At 41.0% G+C, this 19,651-nt stretch overlaps 1 protein-coding gene across 4 annotated transcripts in view; it reads right to left on the reverse strand.

Annotated features, from left to right (window-relative positions):
- The window catches only part of rbbp4 (retinoblastoma binding protein 4), a 77,418-nt gene that overhangs the window by 52,196 nt on the left and 5,571 nt on the right, over positions 1-19,651 (reverse strand). For 3 of the 4 annotated variants that reach the window (XM_068011802.1, XM_068011803.1, XM_068011799.1), the window contains 6 exons: positions 17,805-17,952; positions 12,655-12,800; positions 11,766-11,939; positions 9,564-9,679; positions 8,070-8,230; positions 1,405-1,531 (listed from right to left, as the gene is read on the reverse strand). In XM_068011802.1, coding sequence (XP_067867903.1) covers positions 1,405-1,531; positions 8,070-8,230; positions 9,564-9,679; positions 11,766-11,939; positions 12,655-12,800; positions 17,805-17,952 — 872 coding nt within the window. The remainder of the gene's footprint in view (positions 1-1,404; positions 1,532-8,069; positions 8,231-9,563; positions 9,680-11,765; positions 11,940-12,654; positions 12,801-17,804; positions 17,953-19,651) is intronic. The other variant, XM_068011800.1, reaches the window with a different exon arrangement.

Genomic DNA, 19,651 nt, shown 5'->3' on the forward strand with positions numbered 1-19,651 from the left:
CGAGTGCTTCTATGCCTTCCGTTATCCTCAACCAAGGACTCACACCCCCCTCCCCCAACCCACCCTCCCCCCAATGTGGTTGTCAAAGCCCTCACCGTGTCCAATCTATTTCACACATTTCTGTTCTCACCCCTTTCCCTCCCTCCCAACCCCATGATAGGGTTCCCTTTTCCTCACCTATCACCCCACAAGCCCCCATATTCAACAGATCATCCACCATTTCTGCCAACTCCAATGCGATGCCACCAAACATCTTCCCCTCCCCTTTCAGAATTCTGAGGGGACCTTTCCCTCCCAGACACCCTGGTCCACTCCTCAGTCACCCCCAACACCTCCCTCCTTTTCTACGGCACCTTTCCATACAAGCACAGATACAACACCTGCCCTTTTACCTCCTCCCTTACCACCATCCAGGGCCCAAACACTCCTTCCAAGTGAAGCATTTACTTGCACTTCTTTCAATTTCATATATTGTATTCCGCTGCTCACAATGTTATCTCCTCTACATTGGGGAGACTAAACGCATACAGGTGACTGCTTTGTGGAACACCTCCATTCAGCCCGCAAGCTCGACCCTGAGCTTCCTGTTGCTTGTTATTTTTATTCTCCACCTTGCTCCCACTCTGACCTTTCTGTCCTCGGCTTGCTATAGTGCTCCAATGAAGCTCAACGCAAGGTCGAGGAACAGCACCTCATCTTTCAACTGGACAATTTACAGCCTTCTGGACTCATTGAGTTCAATATTTTTAGCTCATAACCTCTGCCCCCATTTTCCCCCTTTTTTTGCCAGTTTGATTTCTCCCCGACCTTGTTTCTCTTTCTTAATCCCTTTGCTTTGTATTTGGGCAGCTGCTAATCTGCCATCTACACCTAATCCAAACACATCTTTTGTTTCTTTACTTGGCTTTTTATCATGAAACGTTTTGTCATTTAAGGTAATCCAATCACAAACATTCCCTTTTGTTCTTCCACCCACCCTCCTTTCACTTGCTCAAAGCCCATTGCTTCATCGACCTGAAATGTTAGCTCTGCTTTTCTCTCCACAGATGCTGTCTGACTTGCTGAGAATTTCCAGCATTCTATTTTCTACTTCTACTGGCTTGTTGCAAACTGGATGAAAGACAATTTTTTGGAAAATTTTGCTCAATTTCCCCAACCCCACCTATAAACAATTTGGCAAACTTTTCTTTACAAAGACAGCAATATGAAGGCAGCTGCAGCAAAAGTATACAACTAGTAATTAATAGGTTTGTTTAAAAGTTGACCTGGTAGAATATTCAAAAGATTGTGGTTAAGTACAGTGAAAAAATTTAAAATGTACCATCACATTGCATTGTAATGTCAAACTACATTGGTAATGAAAAAAAAAAGAGCTAGCACAAGCTCCTGCGACAAGTAACTCACCTTATCAGCAGAACCAGTTGCCAAGATGAATTCACTATAAGGATTGAAGGAGAGACAGTTCACTTCTGCTGTGTGCGCATCAACGGAGTGACTTGGCTTGGATGTGTTGTTAGATCTGGTATCCCAGCTGAAGAAAAGAAATTAAATTGAACTAAAAAGACAAGATTTTACTTTCCACACCACCCCCCATCACCACAGTACACCGTGAAACTAGAATTTTTATTCTTATATTTGTTCATGGGATGTGGGCATCACTAGGCCAGCATTTATTGCCCATCCCTAATTGCCTGAGAAGGTGGTGGTGAGCTGCCATCTTGAACCGCTGCAGTCCATGGGGTGTAGGTACACCAACAGTGCTGTAGGAAGGGAGTTGCAGGATTTTGACCCAGCAACAGTGAAGGAACAGTGATATAGTTCCAAGTCAGGATGGTGTGTGGCTTGGAGGGGAACTTGCAGGTGGTGGTGACCCCATACATCTGCTGCCCTGGACATTCTAGGTGGTACAGGTTGCAGGTTTGGAAGGTGCTGTCAAAGGATCCTTAGTGAGTTTCTGCAGTACATCTTGTAGATGGTACACACTGCTGCCACAGTGCGTCAGTGGTGAGGGAAATAAATGTTGAAAGTGCTGGATGGGGTGCCAATCAAGCGGGATGCTTTGTTCTGCATAGTGTCGAACTTCTAGAAGGGTGTTGGAGCTGCACTCATTACAGGCAAGTGGAGAGCATTCCATCACGCTCCCGACATGTGCCTTGTAGATGGCGGACAGGCACTCGAGAGTCAGGAGGGGAGTTACTTACTGCAGGATTCCTACCTAGCCTCTGACCTGCTCTTTTTTTTATTTAATTCATTCATGGGATGTGGGCGTCACTGGCTATGCCAGCATTTATTGCCCATCCCTAATTGCCCTCGAGAAGGTGGTGGTGAGCTGCCTTCTTGTAGCCACAGTATTTAAGTGGCTGGTCCATTTCAGTTTCTGGTCAATGGTAACCCTCAGGATGTTGATAGTGGGGGATTCAGTGATGGCAATGCCATTCAACATCAAGGGGAGATGGTTAGATTCTTCTCGTTTGAGAGTCATTGCCTGGCACTTGCATGGCATGAATGTTACTTGCCACTTATCAGCCCAAGCCTGGACGTTGTCAAGGTCTTGTTGCATCTGGTCACAGGTTGCTTCATTATCTGAGGAGTCGCGAATGGTGAACATTACACAATCAGCAGCGAACATCCCCACTTCTGATGGAGGGAAGGTCATTGATGAAGCAACCAAAGATGGTTTGGCTTAGGACACTATCCTGAGGAACTCCTGCAGTGATGTACTGGAACTAAGAATGACCTCCAACAACTACAACCATCTTCCTTCGTGCTAGGTACAACTCCAAACAGTGGAAAGTTTTCCACGATTCCCATTGACACCAGTTTTGCTAGGGCTCCTCAATGCCATACTCGGTCAAATGCTGCCTTGATGTCAAGGGCAGTCACTCTCACTTCACCTCTGGAGTTCAGCTCTTTTGTCCATGTTTGGACACAGGCTGTAATGAGGACAGGAGCAGTGTGGCCTTGATGGAACCCAAACTGACTGTTATTGCTGAGCAAGTGCCACTTGATGGCACTGTCAACAACCCCTTCCATCACTTTGCTGATGATCGAAAGTAGACTGATAGGGCAGTAATTGGCCAGGTTGGATTTGTCCTGCATTTTGTGTAAAGGACGTACCGGGCAATTTACCACATTGCTGGGTAGATGCTAGTGTTGTAGTTGTACTAGAACAGCTTGGCTAGGGGAGCAGCTAGTTCTGGAACACAAGTCTTCAGTACTGTTGTCAGGGCCCATAGCCTTTGCAGTATCCAATGCCTTCAGCCATTTCTTGACATCACGTGAAGTGAATCAGATTGGCTGAAGACTGGCATCTGTGATGCTAGGGACCACAGCAGGAGGCAGAGATTGATCATCCACTCGGCACTTGTGGCTGAAGATGGATGCAAATGCTTCAGCCTTGTCTTTTGCACTGATGTACTGGGCTCCCCCATTGTTGAGGATGGGGTAGGACTGCAGAGCTTAGATCTGATCTGTTGGTTATGGGATCACTTAGCCCTGTCTATTGCATGCTGTTTCCGCCGTATGGTATGCAAGTAGTCCTGATTAGTGGCTTCATCAGAATGACAGCTCATTTTTAGGTATGCCTGGTGTTGCTCCTGGCATGCTCTCCTGCACTCTTCATTGAACCTGGGTTGATCCCCAGCTTGATGGTAATGGTAGAGTGGGGGATATGCCAGGCCATGAGGTTACAGATTGTGGTTGAATACAATTCTGCTGCTGCTGGTGGCCCACAGCACCTCTTGGATGTCCAGTTTTGAGCTGCTACATCTGTTCAAAATCTATCCTATTGAGCATAGTGGTAGTACCCCCCAACACGATGGTGGGTATCCTCAATGTGAAGGCGGGACATTGTCTTCACAAGGACTGTGGTCACTTCTTCCAATACTATCATGGACAGATGCATCTGCGACAGGTAGATTGGTGAGGGCGAGGTCAAGTATGTTTTTCTCTCCTGTTGGTTCCCTCACCACCTGTCGCATACCCAGTCCAGCAGCTATGTCAGTTAGGACTCAGCCAGCTTGGTCAATAGTGGTGCTGCTGAGCCACTCTTGTTGATGGACATTGAAGTACACCAGCCAGAGGACATTCTCTGCCCTTGCTACCCTCAGTGCTTCCTCCAATTGGTGTTCAACATGGCAAAGCACTGGGTTCATCAGCCAAGTGAGGAGAGGGCAGTAGGTGGCAACCAGCAGGTTACCTTGCCCATGTTTGACCTGATGCCATGAGACTTCATGGGGTCCGGGGTCAATGTTGATGACTCCCAGGGAAACTCCCTCCCAACTGTATACCACTGTGCCGCCACCTCTGGTGGGTCTGTCTTGCCGGTGGGACAGGACATATCTAGGGATGGTGATGGGGTCAGGAACATTGTCTTTAAAAGGTATGATTCCGTGTGTATGACTGTCAGACTGTTGCTGGACTACCCTGTGGGACAGCTCTCCCAATTTTGGGACAAATGTTAGTGAGGACTTTGCAGGGTCAACACAGCTGGGTTTGCCATTGTTGTTTCCAGTGCCTAGGTTGATCCATCTTGTTTCATTCCCTTTCTTACACTTTTTAGAGGGTAGAGGTTAAAGACAACCGAGTGGCTCGCGAGGCCATTTCAGAGGGCAGTTAAGTCAAGCACATTGTTGTGGGTCTGTAGTCACATGTAGGCCAGACCAGGTAAGCACAGCAGATTTCCTTCCCTAAAAAGGACATTAGTGAACCATATGGGTTTTACAACAATCAACAATGGTTTCATGGTCACCATTAGACTAGATATTATATTTCCAGATTTTTATTAATTGAATTCAAATTTCATCATCTTCAAACCCATGTCCCCAGAGCTTTAGCCTAGGCACCTTGATTACTAGTCTAGCCACATTACCACGATGCCACCACCTCCCTAATTTTTATATGATATTTTACAGGACTAACACCATAAGACTGATTATACACTGTTGTTATGGAAGTTTTTTGTTATAATGTTTTGAGTAATTGACCAGTTTCCCCCCCCCCCCCACAAGAGGACACTGAAAGAACTAGCTTGGCAACATATACTGGTTGTTATATGACAAGTTAAAAATAGAACAGAAACCCTGTTAACAGGGGCAGAGAGGTCAGTCACGTGCCCTGATAGGACAAGCCTGGAGGGCAGCAGCACACACCTGGGAGAGAAAACTCGCAGGTTTTTGGTTGTAGGGTCAGTGTGCTTTACCTTCTGGAGGTAAGCAGTTGATAAAGTTAGCCTGCTGAAGAAGTGAAGGAAGGAGAGAAGACCACTAAACAGCTTATCAGACCCTGAGGAGAAGTCCAATGTTAATTCATCTCATCTCCTGTCTTTGAAGAAAGCCTGCTAAATTAATTCTCAATGCCACCTGAAAAGAACTGTTCTAAAAGATCCCAGTGGCCTGTCTATGTGCACTCAGAAGTTAGACTGTATGCCAGTTTTGGAACAACATATCTCAACTACTGTTTTCTTCAAAAATAAAGTAGTAATCAACCCAAGTGTTTTTGTCTGTGACAGAGTTCAAATTTTAAAAGACCCTTGTATTTTTCCGGTTAACGGGGGCATGGGGTGGAGTGCTTGAGGGATGGAGTACGCGTGTGTGGTGTGTGAGGGACTAAAGTAAAAAGGGAACTTTAAAAATTTATATTTGTTATGCTTTACTTCATTACTAGTTAAGACTTGTTCTATAATAAACCTGGTTAGTGTGTTCTATTCTGGGAAAAATAGAGCATATGATTGACTATTAGTAAGTGGGACTATTTAAAATATATATTGTGACCAGTGGAGAAGCGGGACTAGAATTAACAGTGCACTCCTCCCAGCTCGGTCGTAACACACAAAACTCCTAAGTCCCCATTCAGTCAAAAATGTAAGTTAAAATATACATTATTCTCTTATCTGCAAGATGATCAGAAGTTTGACAATTATTTTAAGAAGGCACCTAGCACTATTGACAGAGACCCTGGCAACAGGTGCCTAGCCAGCAATCATCCAGGATAATGCATGGCATTTAGAATCTACAGACAAGAGCTAGCGCAATATCTTATCCAAAGCAAATAAATATAAAGAACATAATAGGAGCAGGAGTAAACCGTCCGCCCCTCGAGCCTGCTCCGCCATTCCATACAATCATGGCTGATCTTCTGCTTCAACTCTACTACACCACCCATTTTCTGCACCCCTCAATTCTCAGATCAAAAATCTGTATTTCAGCCATGAATAAACTGAACAATGGAGCATCCAAAACTCTCTAGGTAGAGAATTCCAAAGATTCACAACCCTGTGTGCAACCCAAATCAGTACTCTTTGCATATCTAAAAAGAGCAATAGTTTTAGGGAGAGAAAGATATTGAAAGCCCACACTAAAATCAGATTGAAACAGTGGGCAAAATGGGATTGAAGTAACAATGTTGCATGTATATCTCTCCAAACATATATCCAGCTTCATGCAGTTTCATACTGCAGTGTCTCAGAACTAAAAGCAGTTTCACTACTGTATTCCCATTGTTGTAATCAACAGGAATGGAAGCATTTTCATCAGTACCTTTTCTGTGAGCATATCCTGACTTGTGTTTCTTAAACATTCTCTGAATATTCTGCTGAGGTTGTAAGTTCAATAGACCGGGGGGGCAAAGCAGGGAAGAGGAGATGTGAGTGTAGTGTATTTGGATTTTCAAAAAGCATTAAAGATGTCATAAGAGACTACAAATAAATTAGACATGGGATTGAGAACTAGTTAGTAAACAGAAAAAAAAAAGTAGGAACGAATAGGTCATTTTCAGGTTGGCAAGCTGTACCGCGTGGAGCAGAGCAAAGATCAGTGCTTGGGCATCAGCCATTTACATTCCATCAATAACTTAAATGACAGTACCGAGCATAATGTATTCAAGTTTGTTGAGAATGTAAGCAAAGAGGCTGCAAAGGAATATAGACAGGTTAAGTAAGTGGGCAAGGGGGAGGGCGCAGGGTGGTGCGGAGGGGGAACTGGCAAATGTTGGTATTTAGAAGGACCTGAATGTCCTTGAGCACAAAATTACAAAGTTAACATGCAGAAACAGTAAACAATTAAGAAAGTCAATGGTATGTTGTACTTCAATTCTTTTGTGATAAAAGGTTGAGTGAAGAAATTTTACGACAATTATACACGACATTGGTGAGATCACACCTGGAGTCCTGTGCCCAGTTCTGGTCCCCTTACTTAAGGAAGGATACTTGCTTTTGAGCAGGGTTGTCCAACCTCTCTACATTGTGGGGGGGGGGGGGGGGGCACATTACAACTTTTGTCTCCCATATAAGGCCGGTGAGACAATTGCAGAAAGATAAAGGCATTAAAAATTTATCTCATCAAAATAACAAATGTTCATTTTTGTGAAGAATGAGAAGATTAATTTATTGACTTACTTTCTCATCACTATGTTGGACAGAGATCACCAGGGGAGCATTTTGAGACAGTGATATACAGTTTACATTAGCTACAAATGGTTCCAGGAATGATTAGGTTAGGATCTGGAATGCACTGAGTGTGGTGGAGGCAGGTTCAATCGAGGAATTCAAGAGGGAATTAGATGGTTATCTGAAAAGGAAGGGGATTGGTACTAGGTAAACTGCTCTTTTGGAGAGCCAGTGCAGAGACTATAGGCCAAAAGGCCTCCTTCTGTGGTGTAACAATTCTGTGACAAGGGAATTTGGCTACAAGGTTAGATCGGAGAAGCTGGGGTTGCTGTTCTTGGAGCAAAGGACGTTGAAGGGAGATTAGATAAGGTAGACAGAAAAAAAAAAAAGCTGTTTCCATTGGTCAATGGTACAAGAAATAGGAGATACAGATTTTCGGCCAAGAGATGTGCGTAGGGGGTGGGGCAGTGTTGGATGGAATGTGTGGTAATGATTGGAACCCGCTGCCTACGAGGATGGCGGAAGTGGAGACTATTATTTCAAAAAGAAATTGGATGGGCACTAGAGGGATAGAGCAGGGGAATGGGGCTGACTGGATTGCTCTGCGAGCCAGCATGGGCCAAATGGCCTCCTTATGTGCTGTAATGGCTATGACTGTATGACCAGGAAAAATTCAGCAACTTACATCATTAGTTTCTGATCATCTGCCACTGAACCAAATAGAGACTCATGCAGCAAGTGCCATGATACATCTTCCACTACTGCTGTATGGCCAGTAAAGATAGTTTTTGCATCAACTACTTTTCCTTCTTTTGGTACAGCACTGATATCCCATAAGCAGATGGTCTGGGGAGAAGGAAAAATGGTTACTGATCAAATCTACAACATGCGTATTACCTTATACTAGGGCCAGTATTGGTTCCTGCCATACAGACATGCCAACTTATTCATTAGTGATGTTGCAAGTAACATTTTTTTTACTTGCATTGCCACACATTAACCAAAACAATTCAAGCAAAAAAGGTAGTAGGTTGTAACTGACATTAAATAAAAGCAGGAATATCGTGCAGAATTTCACACAACTCACTTCAAAAGAATAAGAGAAAGATACATAAGTATTTAAAAGAGCTTTGCTTGAACTGCAGGTTGCTCTACCAATTTTTAAGAGTTAGATATATTTTTATTCATAGTCACTGTGTTTCAAAGTATATGTAATTTTCAAAGTAGTACTGTTCCAAAACAGGTGCAAATATACCAGTTTCAAGGTAACCTCAGTTTATAGCCAAGTGAAATTATCAGAGTTTCCTGAACGAACTAAAACATTTTGATTACTTAAAGCATATTTCATGACCAGCATTTTGATTGGCTATTTTATATCAATGGTACACTGCTTTTAAAACAAGTACAAAATGGCCATCATAGACATTAAGTACATAGCAAAACTGGTCACTATCTGTAAAGCAAATTGAAGATTTGTTGCTGCAAAGGTAACAGCATTCATACTTAAGAAACAGGATTAATATTTAACCAGAAAATTTATGGAATCGTCAACTTCTCTGCTTACAATATTTTTTTTATTCTTTTATGGGATGTGGGCATCACTGGCAAGGCCAGGATTTGTTGCCCATCCTTAATTGCCCTCGACACCCAAGTGGCTTGCGAGGCCATTTCAGAGGGCAGTTAAGAGTCAACCACATTGTTGTGGGTCTGGAGTCACATGTAGGCCAGACCAGGTAAGGACAGCAGATTTCTTTCCCTAAAAAGGACATTAGAGAATCAGATGGGTTTTTACAACAATCAATGGTAGTTTCATGGCACCATTACGGAGACTAGCTTTTAATTCCAGATTTATTATTAATTAATTGATTTTAAATTCCACCAGCTGCCATGGTGGGATTTGAACCCATGTCACCACAGCATTATCCCAGGCCTCTGGATTACTAGTCCATTGACATTACCACTACGCAACCACCTCCCCATTATGTGCCCTCAGCTCTTCAAATGGAATGACTCCATGAGCTGTCCAACTGAACGATAAAAAGGGGACCAAGATAATTTTGATAGGTTATTAAAAATGACAATTAAACAATTTCGATCAGTTATTCAAAACTAAACTGTTAGCTCAAGACACTTTGTTGCTTTCCCTAATCCACAAAACAAGTGACAATACAATGCTCACATGATCATCTGAAGCACTAAGTAGATGGCCACTAAGGTTTGGATTCCATGAGAGCCCATAGCCTTCCTTCTGGTGCCCACGTAACCGAAGATCTGGATTGCATTCCCCAGAGGGATCTGTGTAGTTATCAAGCAGTTACTCTTTCATTTTTATTGAAATAAACCAGTCAAGCACACATTTTTCAAAACATACCACCTAGATGAATTAGTTGGTAAGCAAATAATTAAAAGGGCCTTTACATTATTTAAATAAAGAGTTTGTTGAAACCCTCACCAGCACTCAAGTTTAAAAATCTAAGAGGTTCTAGAACTATCTAACTTTGCAGATTAGAGCAAAGTTGGAACCTGAAATTTGGTTTCAGAGTTTTTTCTCCAATCATACTAAAGTAATTCACTATTTTTTGAAAATTTCCTAGCTACAAGCAGAAACTTCAGCAAACTGACCCTTTAGTTGCCTAATCAGCCAAAGCTGAATACTTAAGACATTCTGATGAACCATACTGGGTCATGACAACTTGAATTTTAATCACATTCCTTGCATACAAAGACATCTCAGAACACTTTAGAGGGCAGGAGAAAAAGGAATGAATTAATGTTTTGGCAGTAGACAGGTGATATTTCACAGGTGATCGGTTGTAGTCTTAATAATTGACAAATATGGAAAAGGAAGTTGAGCACAGGCTGAGTTGCAAGTCAAGGTTCTGTACATCTTGATGAAGCCTGAAGTAGAAGGCAGGTAACTTGACAGAGTTAAGATCAGAAGTGTATGGGTGCTTTTGGGAGCCAGAGAGGCCATTTTCATTTTGCTAACATTTGTGACAGCAAAAAAGAAGGAAGGAAGGAAAAGCAAGGAATCAGCAAACCATTGGAAAATGACCCCATGATTCACAGATGATGTCACCACAGGGCAGCATGTTAACAATGAAGGAAAGTATATCAAAGATCAAATGGATAGAGGAAAAGCCATTTGAAGTGAGGAGTGTCAAATGTGGTGACAAGAATGGTAGCTGCTCTGTAAAATGGGTTTAAAAAAAGTGAACGTGTGTTTTGTTAAGTAAATAGCTCCCTTTTGACGTTATCTTCCGGACAGAAAAAAAAGTGAGTCTAAAAGGCTAAGCATAAACGTCAGATCCTGGATTTCGCAGATGCCAATGAAATGCAACCGTGTAAATTGGTTCCTGCTAATCAATTCAAAATCAGAAACTGCTTAAATGACCAAGGCATGTCTATTCTCAGCATACAAGTCAGACATGGAACAGTGAAAGTATACGTATGTCTAATATTAAATGGTGGCGAAGTAGTATTGATTATTTTTTTAGATTAGAGATTAGAGATACAGCACTGAAACAGGCCCTTCGGCCCACCGAGTCTGTGCCGAACATCAACCACCCATTTATACTAATCCTACACTAATCCCATATTCCTACCAAACATCCCCACCTGTCCCTATATTTCCCTACCACCTACCTATACTAGTGACACTTTATAATGGCCAATTTACCTATCAACCTGCAAGTCTTTTGGCTTGTGGGAGGAAACCGGAGCACCCGGAGAAAACCCACGCAGACACAGGGAGAACTTGCAAACTCCACACAGGCAGTACCCGGAATCGAACCCGGGTCCCTGGAGCTGTGAGGCTGCGGTGCTAACCACTGCGCCACTGTGCCACCCTTTAAAATGAAAAAGGTTCACAAGATGGAGAATTTGCATTATATTTCAAATCTTCTGTAAATAAATTTGTGAGCCTTGTCTGACTAAACAATCCAACAATTAAAAAAAAATCCAATCATTGCTTTGGCAAGGACCATTTTAATAAGATTTGTTTAATTCGTCACATCAAAGTGGTTTGGGTCACAAATCTGTGCTTTGCTGCAGATTGTTTAGCATTTGTTAGATTCTGAAGCCTGATCCATTTAGCTCCTTTCGGGGGGATAGGACACAAGGCGGCTGGAATGTTAACTGTCACCCTGCCAGTTCAACTTGTAGTAATTTGGGAGAACAGACCATCAGTTAAAGATCAAAAGTGGCAGTGTTCTGCTTCATAGATGAATTTTGATATGCCGTTTACAGTACTTGCCCCTCTTTCCCAAGGATAGTACTGGCAAAAATAAAGTTTACAAAATTTAATATAAATACAAGGAAATTGATCTGATTAAAAATATATCATCTCCTCACCTCCTGATTCAAAGTTCACACTGCTTACCTGGTTTGGAAGGATGCTTGGTATAGTCAAAGACCAGCACATCACTGGAGGGTGTCTTTGTAGCAATAATACAAGGATTCTGAGGCATGTAGCGGGCACGATTTACTTCCCCTTCATGGTTTATTTTTATTTCAATCTCTATTTTTCCACTAACTGAACCAAATCCACCAAATTCTGCAACAGAAACAATTTATCAACACAGAAAATCATGTTCCATACTTAAAAAAACAGCTTCAGTAACAACGTTAAACAAAACGAAGTTATTAAATCAAAGACTACTGTAAATGAAAGACAGTTGCCACCTTGTGTATTTACAAAATTTATTAAAATGTCTGACATTGAGCTTCCAAGACAATTATTGAGGAATTATGGCACCTACACAAAACAGCTTTATAAAGTATTTGATGGGCTGTCATGACTTTCTATTTGTTTGAAAGTTGTTTCTCTCCCCTCCTCCACCCCTGCAACCTGAAAGCACACATGGTACCCACAGCATGTTTGTGGATATCAGTTGAACCACTTAGTAAGGCAGTGAGGTGCCAGCACGAGAAACCATAACCCAAATGTAACAGAAAGTTTGAGTTGGGTGAGTCCTTACATCTTGCTGCACATAAGACAATATGGGCTTTGGCTATCTTAGCTTAAAACCTATGTAATATGAATAAGTTTAGGCTGTCTTTTTATTAAAAATGTGAATGTGGAAGTCACACAAACTTTTGAAATAAGTGGATACTCACATTATCTTATTCTGTGAAGAGTCCAACTCCAGGATAGTGTAGATACGCACTCCCAATGCTACCAACCAGAAGAAACTAGAAAAATATTCTTCTAGTTTATCTATGCAAACCACAAAACACTACTGTGCTTTAAGGGAAAAATAAACTCTTACCTCCTTTCTCACTATCATAATGTGAAGCATCAAACTGTGCATCATCATTTGGTAGCTGAACACTGGCAATGACCAGATGGTTTTGTTCATCAGATGTATGGGTTCCCAGCACCAGCCTGTGAACACTGTAGTCCTTCCCCTCAGGTCTGCAATCATTAAATATTACATCACTAGATTATCCACTGTCATTCTTATTTCTGTCTGCAAAAATATCCATTTAAAAAAAGCACACTGTATATGGACCTGCACTATCATTGCTCACTTTGAACCAGATTAACAGGGTACAATTCTCATACTAATTATATAAAAATGAATGCCTTAAAAAGACATCATTGCAGCCAATGTAAGAACTGGTGCTGCAAAACAGCCAGCCTGGTTCAAGTTATGGTATTTTGATTTGTCTGAGGAGAAAAAAAACAAACAGAAACCAATTTCATTGACAGAATAATAGAGTAACATAGGAACAAGTGTAGGACATTCAGCATCAAGCCTGTTCAGGCATTCAATTAGATCATAACTGACCTGTATCTTAACTTCATCTACCCACCTTGATCCCGTAACCATTAATACCTTTACCTAACCAAACAAAAAATCTTTTGAAATTTTCAATTGACCTCCTCCCACCTACGCCTGAGCCTCAACAGCTTTTTAGGGAAGGATATTTCCATTATCCTTGGTTGAAGCGCTTCCTAACATCACCCCTGAACAGCCTAGCTCTAATTTTAAGTTCACGCCCCCTTGTTCTGAACTTCCCCACCAGAGGCAATAGTTTTTCCTCTATCAAATCCACTGATTATCTTAAACATCTCAATCAGATCAACCTCATTTTTCTATGCTCAAGGGAACACAAGCCTAGTTTATGTAATCTGTCCTCAATTTAACCCTTTTAGTTCTGGTATCATTCTGGGGAAACCATTAAGATCAGCTCGGCATAGTAAAGTCGTGAAAGACATTAGGGAGCAAGAGAAAGCATATAGAAAAATTGAAATGTTCAGAAAAGGAACAGTTCTATAAAGATAGACAGAGGAATGACAAGAAACAGATAATGGCTGTAAAGTGGAATCACTAGGAAAACATAGCTGGAGTAATGCGCAAAGATATTCTACAACAAAATAAAATGACAATGTGGAAAGTGACAAAGATGAAATTCCTGAAGTACCTAACCAGTTCTCCCCCACCCCCCCCCCCCCCACAAGATTGTTCACAAAAGAAATGAGGGGAGAAATGCCAAAATTGGGGGAACAATTTAAAGCGGAATGTAGACTTTTTAAAAAAATCATAAGGATATTTTGGGGTAGCTATTGAATTTCAAGGTAGGCAAGGTTCTTGGCTAGAACAGCTTTCATTCTAAGATTCTGAAGCAGTCGATTAAAATATATTTTTTTCCCAAATTCACTGAACTCAGACCAAACTAAGAAAATTGTAAAATATCAAATGTGACTCCCATCTTCAAAAAAAGTGACAATAAATGATCAAATTATGGACCTGCAAACCTTACCTCCACTGTTGGGAAGGTGATTGGAAGTATTAAGAGGGATAATATAAAGAAGTATCTTGAGAAGCATGAGCTTATCCGTGACAATCAACATGGCATTTAGAAGTGGGAGGTCATGCTTGACTGATTTATTGGATCTCTTTGTGATGACAAATCTAGTAGATAGGCAGATAGTATAGTGTATGGTAACTAACTGGATTTCAGGAAGACATTTCATACTGTCACATGTAATAGGCTACTATACAAGGGATAGGTGGGAACGCATCAACTTGCTCTGCAAATTAACTGTCAAATGGTTGATTAGTAGATAATGAGCAGTGTACGGGCAGCTATCAGGTTGGTAGCATTGTCACAAGGTTCAGTATTGGGGCTGCAGTTTATAAATTTAGAGAAAGGAATTATGTACAAAAGATATCCAAATTTGCAATTATTACTAAATTGGGGGTAGTGGCAATGGATATGAAGGCACACAATTCAAAAAGAACAAATTTAGAGAAATGATAAACAATCATGCATTTTGCTGTGTTAAATTGTAAGGTTTTGCAGATACAGTTGATGTAAATTATCTACCTAATGGGAATGTATTTTCGGAATTAGAGCGAGAGAGAAACCATCTACTTGTTGCCAAGCTCATGAAGCTGGCGGTAATATATTAGCATGGATAGAGGATTTGCTAACCAACGGAACAGAGAATTGGGATAAATGTCACTTGCGGGTTAGCAAACTGTAGTGGGGTGCCACAGGGATCAGTGCTGGGTCCTCAACTATTTATAATCTATATTAATGACTTGGATGAAGGGACTGCGTGTATTATAGCCAAATTTGCTGACAATACAAAGATAGGTAGGAAAGCAAGTTGTGAGGACAGTGTTTGTAAAGGGCTATAGATAGGTTAAATGAGTGGGCAAAAATTTGGCAGATGCGAGCATAATGTGGGAAGATGTGAGGTAGGAAGAATCGAAAAGCAAACTATTTAAATGGAGATAGACAACAGAACGCTGTAGTACAGAGGGATCTGGATGTCCTCGTACAAGAAATACAAAAAAAGTTAGCATGCAAGTACAGCAAATAATTAGGAAGGCAAATTGAATGTTGGCCTTTATTGTAAGGGAGTTGGAGTATAAAAATAAAGAAGCCTTGCCACAGCTCGACAAGGTGTTGAATGAGACCACACCTAGAGTACTGCATACAGTTTTGTCTCATTTAAGGAGGGATATACTTGCCTTTGAGGGAGTACAAAGAATGTTCACCAGGTTGATTCCTGGGATGAAAGAGGTGCCATATGAGGAAAAAGTTGAGCCTACTCAATGGAGTTTAGAAAAATAAGAGATGATCTTATTCAAACATACAAAATTCAGAGGGAGCTTGACAGATGCTGAGGATAGAAACATAGAAAAATAGGAGTAGGCCACTCGGCCCTTTGAGCCTGCTCTGCCATTCATTATGATCATGGCTGATCATCCAACTCAGTAACCTGTTCCCGCTTTCTCCTCATACCCTTTGATCCCTTTAGACCCAGGAGCTATATCGAACTCCTTCTTGAAAACATACAATGTTTGGGCCTCAACTGCTTTCTGTGGTAGCGAATTCCACAGGCTCACCACTCTCTGGGTGAAGAAATTTCTCCTCATCTCAGTCCTGAAAGGTTTACTCCGTATCCTTAGACTATGACCCCTAATTCTGAACTCCCCCACCATTGGGAACATCCTTCCTGCATCTACCCTGTCAAGTCCTGTTAGAATTTTATAGGTTTCTATGAGATCCCCCCTCACTCTTCTGAACTCCAGCAAATAGAATATAAAAGGATGTTTTCTAGAGGAAATCTAGAACTGGAGGCATAGTTTCTGAATAAGAGGTTGCTCATTTAGGACGGATACCAGGAGGAATGTCTTCAGAGGGTCATGAATCTTTGGAATTCTCTATCTCAGAGCTATGGAAGCTGAGTCATTGAATATGGTCAAGGCTGATAGATTATTGAACTATAGGAAGTCAAGGATTATGGGGGGCAGGCAGGAAAGCAGAGTTGAGGCCAAGATTAGCTATGATCTTATCGAATGGCGGAGCTGGTCTATAGTTTCCTGTTTCCCTCCTTTTTGAATTAAAAAAAAGTGTTACATTCGCTATTTTCCAATCTAACGGAACCATCCCCAAATCTGGGGAATTTTGGAAAATTAAAACTAACACATCAACTATCTCACTAGCCATATCTGTTAACACCCTAGGATGAAGTCCATCAGGACCTGGGGACTTGTCGTCCCGCAGCTCCAATAATTTGTTCAGTACCACTTTCCTAACGATTGTAATTTTCTTGTGTTCCTCCCTCCCATTTCCTGACTTACAGCTAATACTGGGATGTTACTCGTCTCCTCAATAGTGAAGACGGATGCAAAATATCTGTTCAATTCATCTGCCGTCTCCTTATTATCCATCACTTTCTATAGGACCAATGTTCACTTAACTTTTTTTTATAAAAAAATCTATAGAAACTCTTACCATCTGTCTTTATATTTCTAGCTAGCTTTACCTTCCTCAATCTTTTAGTCATTCTTTGCTGTTTTTTTATATTCTGTCCAATCTTCTGACCTGCCTTCCATCTTAGCACAATTATAGGCTCTTTCTTTAAGTTTGATACTATGGTTAACTGTTTTAGTTAACCACAGATGGTGGGTCCCACACTTGGAATTTTTCTTTCTCGTTGAAATGTATCTATTCTGTGTATTCTGAAATATCCCCTTAAATGTCTGGCATTGCATCTCTAAAGACCTATCCCTTAACCTGATTTGCCCCCACATTTTCGCAAGGAGGACTTTGTAGGGTTGGGTGTGCCATTGTCATTTCCGGTACCCAAGTCAATACCAGATGGTCAGTCCAGTTTTATCCACTTTTGACTTTTCTATCGCAATTTGGTACAAGAGTGTCTTAACTGCCTGCTGAAGTGGCTGAGCAAGAGTCAACCACATTGCTGTGGGTCTGGAATCACATGTAGATCAGACTAGGTAGGGACAACAGATTTCCTTGCTGAACGACATTCGTGAACCAGACTTTTTTTTAAAACAACCATCGATGATGTACAGAGAAGGGCCACACATTTAATCCCAGAATGCAAGGGCATGACCCATGAGGAAAGATTATTCATCCGAGGATTTTTCCTCTCTTGAAAAAATGGAGACCAAGAAGGGATTTATTAGAAGTGTTTAATATTATGGTTTGGGCAAACTTGATCTAAGCAAGCTTTTCTACCATATACAGAATTTAAGCACAAGGGTTCATAATTACAAATTGAGGACAAAAGAAAAGAAAAGAGATGGTAAAGGAACTTTTAAGAAAAAAATAGGACGTTTTATGCATGTGGAACCCATTACTGTCACAGGTGGTGGAACAAGAAACCATTGTTTCAAGGAGGAATCAGACAAGTTCTTGACAACAAATGGGCTATTAAAAATACACCACGGGAATGCTGTGGATAGGTAGGCTGGAGCAACCAAAAGCTTTCCCTGCCTTAAACTATTACTAAGTTACAAGAAAAACAAGATACCTTCTGCACAGGTGTTACCAAATCCTTTTGACTACAAGTGGAATCTAAATACACACTTACTGTAGATACCCTTGTTTAGTAAACAATACTTAATACTGATTCACTTCAGTTCATCCATACCTAGAAACATCAGGTAACCACTGGGCAGTCAGACTTGGCCATTCCAGAGCATGAGTCATAACCAAGTCATACAAGAAGGGAGTATTTTTCTTCCAGATCTTGTACTCTTCATTAATGACACGTTCTTCCACAGCATCATCAAAGGCTGCTGCAAATGTACAACTCGTCATTAACAGCATACAAAAGTGCAACACAACAGATTATTTAAGAAAAATACTGTGGATACTGGAAATCCGAAATAAAAACAAAGTGATGGAAATACTCAGCAGGTCTGGCAGCATCTGTGGAGAGAGAAGTAGAATTAACATTGTAGGTCTGTCACCTTTCACCAGAATGGTCACAGACCTGAAATGTTATCTCTGCTTCCTCTCCACAAATGCTGCAGACCTGCTGCGTATTTCCAGCACTTTGTCGTTATTTTAGATTTAAGTTCTTATTTTCCTACTGGGCCAAAATTTATTTTCTACCAGCCTGTATCATTTTAAAAAAATTAACTTGCGATTAAAGCAATCATTAGAGAAAGTTTAAGTCACATTACTACTTTGCATGCCTAGCATTAGAGTAAATGAACTAAAAATCTCTAATATACCATATAAAAGTCACTAATAAGCTACATAACAGAATTCAAAAAAAGTTTACTGACCAAATAATTCAGAATGCAACTTGGGTAGGGCCTAGGTACAAACCAGTGATGTGTATTTGATGTTGGTCAAGGCAACAGGGGAAAGGCTGAACAGAAATGTTGACAGCCAGAGGAATAAACTTAAATCAAATAGATTTGTGTGGGTATTTTCTGGCCAACAAACCTAGTTGAATGTTTTTTGAGGAGGTCATTGATGGGTCAGATAAGGGATGATATTTATATGGACTTTCAGACAGCATTCAATAAGGTTTCACTTAGACACTTAACAAAAATGAGCACATGGAATTGGAGGCAACCTATTGACATGGGTATGGAATTGCTGAAGTAGGAAGGGTAGGGATAAAAAGTATGTATTTCAATTGGCAGGATGTAACTAGTGGTAACCCCCAAAAGATCTGTATCGGGGCCTCAGCTTTTCGCTATATTTATAAGTGACCTAGACAAAGGAATAGAGTGCTGTGTATCCAAGTTTGCTGAAACCACCAAGTTAGGTGGCACAGTAAACAGTGTAGATGGGAGGTGTAAGTTGCAAATGGACATTGACAGATTCAAGTGAATGGGCAAAACTGTGGCAGATAGAGTTCAATGTGGAAAAGTGAAGTCATCCACTTTGGACCCAAGATAGATAGATCAGGGTATTTTCTAAATGGTGAGAAATTAGGAAATGTGGTGCAGCAGCAGATTTAGGGGTCCAAATACAGAAATCACTAAAATCTAGTGGACTGGCACAAATAATTTAAAAAGCTAACAGAATGTTACACTTTCAAAAAGGAGCTGAAAGTACATGCTACAGCTACATAAAACTCTGGTTAGAGCCCACTTATAGTACTGTGTTCAATTCTGGGTGCCACAGTTCAGGAGAATATATTTGCCTTGTAAGGGATGCAGCAGATTCACCAGAATGATACTGGAGTTAACAGAGTTCAATCATGAGAACAGGTTAACATGGATTAGATTTGTATTCCCTGGAGTATGGAAGATTAAGGGCGGATCATCTGAAACACTTCAATTAGATTAAAAAGAATTTGATAGAATAGAGAGAAAAATTATTTCCTCGGGTGGGGAGGTAATCCAGAATAAGGGCGCATTTCTGAAAATTATAGCTAGGCTGTTTATGGGTGATGTCAAAAAGCACTTCTTCAAACATGGGTAGTGGAAACCTGGAAAACTAACACCCAAGAAGCTGCTGAGGTGAGATCAGTTG

Source organism: Heterodontus francisci, chromosome 31 (genome assembly GCF_036365525.1).
Source record: "Heterodontus francisci isolate sHetFra1 chromosome 31, sHetFra1.hap1, whole genome shotgun sequence".
Taxonomy (NCBI): Eukaryota; Metazoa; Chordata; class Chondrichthyes; order Heterodontiformes; family Heterodontidae; genus Heterodontus; species Heterodontus francisci.